Below are 7,211 nucleotides of genomic sequence, written 5' to 3'. Positions count from 1 at the left end.
ATATGAGGTTAATGTTTGATACAATATTTGTATGTACTTTGATACAATATTGGTATGGTAAATGGTATGAATTGTGTGTTAACATTGGTAGGGTGGTCTATTAATTTTGTATATGGTATGAATTATTTAATTACTCTGTTTTGTATAAATTTAGAATAATATTAATATGAAATTGGGATTTTTCCTATTAAGAAGGTTTATTATTCAATTTATCCATTAATGTATTAAAATTGTTAAATTATTGTTAGCGTATTTCGATAAATTTATGAAAATAGATTGATGAATGCAACAGTGCAAATGAAGCTGGTATGATGTTTGATTAAGTTTGGTGTGAATTTTTTTATAAATATTGCATAAGGCAGTACTAAAAATATGTATATGCATGTGTATGAAACATGAATAATATTTGTATCCACATACTGATGGAATGAAACTTGAATAACATTTGTATGAAGTGTGTCTTAATTTAGTATAAACAATTTTTTCTTTTATAGGCAAGGAAGATATACACACACTAAAATTATGTATATGCATGTGTATGAAACATGAATAATATTTGTATCCACATACTGATGGAATGAAACTTGATTAACTTTTGTATGAAGTGTGTTTTAATTTAGTAAATGTCAGAGACGACATGTTTGTTGTGAAAATAAACGGTACAGAATTACGTTTTGGAATCAAGGAATTTGCTGCGATAACTGGTCTTAAATGTGGACTTCTTACTGATTTTTTTTCAGATCCGTATATTCCCAATAGAATTATCTTAAAATATTTTGGGGATATGACTAAAGTTCCCAAGTTAGACTTCTTCAATAAGTTTAAACATGCTAACTTTTTTGAGACTGAAGACCGTTTAAAAATTGGCATTCTGTACTTCATTACTTCATTTTTGACTGGTTCAGAGGCCTCAAAAACAACCATTCCTAAATTGTATTTTGATTTGGTTGAGTCCGGTCAATATGTTAACTTCCCATGGGGCAATGAATGTTTTAGATTAACTCTCAAAGCTTGCAGCCATAGATTGGGAAAGAATCCTACGTCATTCAAATTCAGTCAATTCCATATAGCATTGCAGGTTTGGTTTTATGAGTGTTGTCATCCTTTTGACAACTCAGTTGCTATCCGTGTTTCAAATGTCACACCGCGTATTCTCAACTGGAAGACATCGAATGAGAGTATTTTCTTCAATGACCTAAAGAATACAATTTTTAGAACACATGGCAACCAGGTTATAGTTTAGTTATTGTCATTTACTAATTCTAAGTTATTACATTTTTTTTTATAAATTTTAGTTCTCATATCTTATTTTGTTATCACAGCATAAATTCAGAAACATAGTGCTTACTGAAGAAGAGTTAAATGCCAGGGATCAGATCAATTTGCATCAATCTTCTAGTCAACATGAGACAGAAAATCAAGCAACATCAGAAAGGCACGATGCTGACTTTGACGAAAAGTATGTAGAGTTGAAAAAGGAAATTGCGGAGGTATACAATTAAAAATTATGATTTAATATTTTTTTAACCATATTACAAAGATTTTATACACCTTTTCAATGTTTAATGACAGGTTCGGATGGAGTTGAAAGAACTGAAAGATAATGTTATTTTTCAATCCCTGTATCAATTAACTTTTATTATTTATGTTTCTGTAATATTTTACTGTTTAACATATATGTATACATCTAGTGATAAGGTTGACAAGCACATGACCGACATGAAAGCATATGTCGACAATTCTACAAAGTTGATAATTGAGGAGATTAGGTCTTCAAAAGGTCAACCATCACAAGCAACACACCAACAGGTATTAAATGGTTTTACAAGTTAAAAAACTGAAACAGTTGGTGTATCATGATACGAAGTGTGTATGTGTAAGTAAATATGAGATGAAGGAATTTAGTCTTAAGTTAGTATTATTTTGGTATGACCAAATTCTATGCATGATTTTACAATTTCTACTGTTTCATATTGGTATTAAATTGGTATGACCAAAACGTTTATACAGATTATGCCTGTTTAATTATTTTCATTTTTTGTCTGTTTAATATTTGAATTAAATTGGTATGATTTTCCAGTTTTGGTAGTGCTGTTATAAATTTTTTATTAACNCATTTTTTGTCTGTTTAATATTTGAATTAAATTGGTATGATTTTCCAGTTTTGTCAGTGCTGTTATAAATTGTTTATTAACTTTTTGTATTAATAATGTTTTGACTATTATTGTTCAATTTTTTATGTTGGTTCAATTTTGGTATTAATACAGTATTAAATATGTGAAGGTAACATTAGTGAAATGTTATTGTTGGTTGTTTAAACTTCTGTATTAATCTTGTATAAATTTTATATGCGACAGTTTTTCGCATTATTTTATGATTGAATTTTATATTACATCATCCATTAGGATGATGCCCGTCAACATGTTGAAGAATCTGAAAAAGCTCCAATGGATCAGCCTTCAGTTTCAATGAGAGAATACGTTCATACTTCAAACACGGATGGTATGCATTTCAATCTTATTATGATATGTATATTCACTTTCAAAGTTTGTTTAACATTTTTTTTTTAAATATATAGACGAAGCTCAGAAGTCAAATGACCAAACAATTGGGGTTGTTTCTAATGCTGATATACCTGGATCATCAAATACAAAACCACCAACATTGGATGATTATCCGGATTTTACTATGACACAGATTGTTGCACTTGATCCAATTCTCAATGCTAACACAACCCCAGATGTGCAACCAAGAAATAGGAACCCCGGCAAGTATGACACATCTCCGTATATTCGGTTGTCAGAAGGCGAAAGCAGTTCAAGAAGTGTTCCTATTTTATTTCGTATTAAATATCCGTTTGAAAGTCACAATGGGTTTGAGGTTTCAACTGAGTTGATCGATGAGTTTAACAAATGGGTTTTCAAAGATGTCTCATCTAGGCGTGGCAGGTATATGTATAAATAAAAAATAAAGCAATCTTTTTTCTTTCAATATTATCCAATCAATTTGTATACACTGTTTTTAATATATTCTTACTGTTCACAGGAAATCTGCTTATTCAAAGCTCAAAGATAGTTTTGAACCTCAAATGGACTTTGGTGTTGTCAAAGTTGCAGAAAAGGATTTTTTTCAACATAATGGTTAAACCTGGCAGGCCTTGGGAAGACGGGGTAAGTCTTATATATAAACCTTTTATAAATGTCAATTTAAAACTCGTATTCCTTATTTTTGTACTTATATTTGTAGTTTCTGTTTAAAATATATATATCCATGTTGTATGCATATTGAATGATTTCTGAATAAACTTGGTATACAGTGTTCATGTATGCATTTGTTATGATATTTGATTTAATTTGGAATAAAAATAAACTTTCATGAACATTCTGTATATATCTGAAACATTTTTTAATGTATTTTTAAATGTTAACAGCATGTTAATACCATTATGTATTATCTGCGAAAGAAGGCAAAGTACTCTTCCATACCACTATCATACAGTACGGTTGACTGTTGGTTTATGACGTGGGTTGATAACATTGAGAAACAATGGAGAGAGTCAAATTGCGACATGAGATCCATTTCTCCGGACCATGATGTTGGACAGTGCATTAGAGGCTTCAAACTGCTTGCCAACATTCCTTGGGACAATGTTGACAATGTCATTATTCCTGTCAATATTAGTGAGAAATTTCATTGGTTTTTGGTTGTATTCAGAATCAAGCTTAGATGTCTACATGTATACGACTCAATGAAGGGAGGAGCTGTTCACACCAAGAAAGTAAATGAAGCAGTTGGTAAACTTGCAACAATGATACCACTATTTCTGACGAGCACTAGATTTTATGGTAAAAGGCTTGATTTGTATGCAAATAAACTCCCTAAATATGTACACAAGTCTCAATCCGACTCACTTGATATCAAGCATATGATGCATACTCCTCAACAAGAAGATATTTCAAAGTACGTATTTTTATACTTAACTGATTTTATTAGAAAAGAGTTAAATTAATTTATTTCTTAAAATTTTTTTTCTTTCTTATTTTTTTCATTTTTTCAGTGATTGTGGTTTGTACACATGCCTATTTGCTGAATACATCAGTAATGATGTTTTTGATATGTGTTCTATTGATATCGATGCAAAGTACCATCGTCAAAGGTATGCCACAATCCTTTGGCATTATGGAAAAACAAAGAATGAGGATGGTGCGATCAGTGAGAGTGAAGTTACTGGTACGGTTGCTAGCAAATTTGGTGGACCTCGCATAGCAAAAGAACATGTTCCGGATACCACCAACTATCCTACACCAAGACAACGGACAAGAAATTAGATATAGTCTATTGCACCTTCTACTTTTTTAGAACAACATTTTTTTTTTTTAACTTTTGGACAATTTTTTGTGTTAAAGTATTTGATGATATATAATATCATCTGTTTAATTCCAATCAGATATCATCTACAAAAGAATTACCATTTATCGGGATGCCAGTTATATACAGACTTCATACCAGTTGGATTCACTACTTGGGGTATATATTACACATTGAATATACCATTTTCCAGGATGCCAGTTTTATATTCTAAAGATATTTTTTGATGGAATGTGTATGAAATCGGATTAATACATGTATGAATTTGTACAAAGATTTGATATAAACTGAAGGTAGTATTTGAATGACACACTGATAAACTACATTAATATCTCAAGATACCAAATGCATTCCACAATTACCTTGTATAATTATCACTAATATTAACAGTATCTTATATATTAAATTGAAATAAATTTTATTTACAACAGTATGCAATTTGTATGATTAAAGAATGCATCGCGTATAAAAAATGAACAGTATATTAAACACTTAGTTATAATGCATTTCAAACCAATTATTTTTAATTCCAGTCAGATATCATCTACAAAAGAATTACCATTTATCAGGATGCCAATTATATACAGACTTCATACCAGTTGGATTCACTATTTGGGCTATATATTTCACATCGAATATACCATTTTTGGGTATGCCAGTTTTATATTATAAACATATTTTTGATGGAATGTGTATGAAATCTGATTAATAGATGTATGCATCTGACTTTAATGTTTTGATTGTAGGAATATTGTATGCATGAATTAGTATAAAGATTTGATATTACTCAGGATACCAAATGCATTCCATAATTACCTTGTATAATTATCACTAATATTAACACTATCTTATATATTAAATTGAAATTAATTTTATTTCCAACAGTATGAAATTTGTATGATTAATGAATGCATTGCGTATAAAAAATTGACAGTATATTAAACACTTAGTTATAATGCATTTCAAAGCAATTATGTTTTATATCAAATCAAAAAATTAGTCTAAAAGACAAAACAAATAATCATTTTTTTTGCACAGGATAATTTGAACATGTCGTCCTGTTGTGGCCAACTTGACGACATCTACTACAAGTAACTTTAGACCTTTTGAATTTTACATCAGCAAACCCTTTCCAGCATTCCAGTTGTGGTCTTCCTGCTGCTCTCTTTGGACCAGGCGGCATCAATTTAGGCTCTGAAACATAACTTGGTATATCCCATGTACTCTCGCATGGGAGAGGTTCAACAGAGATGGCATATGTATCTTGAAAATTCTTCAGGCTATAAAAAGGAGAGCAATAATCTGTTTCATGTAGTCTTCTGTATCTAAGAATTGCTATTCCATGCCCGCACGGTATCTCATCATTTTGAAATCTTCCGCAACTACACATCTTAGTGTTTAAATTTACTATGTACCGCTTTGGTCCATCAACAACAGCATGCATATCAACTGTTGATGGTATTACCTAACACACAAAAATATTGCTCATTAAAATACTGTTACAAAAAAACGAGTCACAAAAAAAAGGTATTGTTTATTCTAATTGTCAATTTATACAAAATTAATTCAATAATCATACTAATTTAATACATGAATAAATTTAAATAATAAATAATAAAGGGAAAATCATACCCTCATACTGCTAGACAAAGCAATACTTTTATGGAGCACAAGATCATATTTTTTTGTAAGCTCTGATCTAGTTTTTGCAGCCTCCTCATTGTGCTTATGAATCCATCTTTGAACTGTTACCCTCATAAATTCAAGAAGTGAAATCACTGGCAACCTCCTTGCTATCCTGTTAACATTATTCAAAGATTCGGCTATGTTTGAAGTCATGGTCCATGTTCGCTTACATTTTGAATACGCCCTTGACCACTTGCTATACCCGATATCATATAAATAATCTCTTATTCTTGGATCTATCTGTTCTATTCTTTGCATAATCGCCTCAAATTGTTGTATTGTATAAGCCTTTGCCATTGTAAAAAATAGCTTCTTCAAATCTTCAGTATTCCTATCGAAGTTCTTCAAAACATTACAGCATAAGTGTCATATGCATGCAAAATGTTCCAAACCAGGATATACTCTTGCAGTCCCTTTCCATATGCTCTCGTTTCTATCTGACATAAAACACATGTTTTCCCTTTCTCCATATGCTTCCCTAAACTGTTCAAAGAACCAGGTCCATGATGCATCATTCTCAGAATCCACTATGGCATAAGCAAGTGGAAGTATGTGACCTGATGCATTAATTAAAACAAATATCATACAAATTTATTGTTGATTATAAATGTAAAAATTTTAAAAAATACCTCCTGGATCCATAGTGCTTGTAGTCAACATTGTACCACCATATGCGTCTCTCAAAGCTGCCCCATCAACAACTACAATTGGCCTACAATACTCCCAACCTCTAATACATGCTTCTAATGCAACAAATGCATATAAGAATTTATCACATTCCGTCCTTTCTAATTTTAAAACTGAACCAGGATATGTCTGCTCCAATATGTATAGATAACCTGGAATTTTTTCAGTTTTTACAATTAATTTTATAGTTATATAGCTGAACATTACAACACAACAAATATACTAGCTGGATAAAACATGAAAACCAATTATATTCAAATTATATACAGAATGGATACCAATTGGATACAGAAAGTAAACAAAAAGAATATTGGGAATTCAATATGCAAACAAACTGCATGCCAGATTGTTGCATTTTTAAAATTCTCACCAATTCAGTCAGTAATATAAAATACAAAATTAAGTTATAAAAAAAACCTGGAAGTTTAGCATATGATTCTGTTGGATCTCCACGCACCAATTTTATCACC

General features: G+C 30.7%; 2 protein-coding genes across 3 annotated transcripts in view; both read right to left on the bottom strand.

The window, feature by feature from the left end:
- LOC125864743 (acyl-coenzyme A oxidase 4, peroxisomal-like) overlaps positions 1 to 7,211 on the bottom strand; it is a 1,153,105-nt gene that overhangs the window by 746,367 nt on the left and 399,527 nt on the right. The window lies entirely within an intron of this gene.
- Positions 4,892 to 7,211, bottom strand: part of LOC125864192 (uncharacterized) — a 4,037-nt gene continuing 1,717 nt past the window's right edge. The window contains exons 2-7 of the mRNA XM_049544106.1: positions 6,684 to 6,937; positions 6,457 to 6,611; positions 6,001 to 6,396; positions 5,784 to 5,833; positions 5,486 to 5,648; positions 4,892 to 4,912 (exon numbers count right to left, since the gene is read on the bottom strand). Of these exons, the coding sequence (XP_049400063.1) occupies positions 4,892 to 4,912; positions 5,486 to 5,648; positions 5,784 to 5,833; positions 6,001 to 6,396; positions 6,457 to 6,611; positions 6,684 to 6,937 (1,039 nt within the window). The remainder of the gene's footprint in view (positions 4,913 to 5,485; positions 5,649 to 5,783; positions 5,834 to 6,000; positions 6,397 to 6,456; positions 6,612 to 6,683; positions 6,938 to 7,211) is intronic.

This window comes from Solanum stenotomum, chromosome 5 (assembly GCF_019186545.1).
Source record: "Solanum stenotomum isolate F172 chromosome 5, ASM1918654v1, whole genome shotgun sequence".
Classification (NCBI taxonomy): Eukaryota; Viridiplantae; Streptophyta; class Magnoliopsida; order Solanales; family Solanaceae; genus Solanum; species Solanum stenotomum.
Note: the sequence above shows the minus strand (reverse complement) of the source record. Positions and strands in the feature narration are given on the sequence as shown.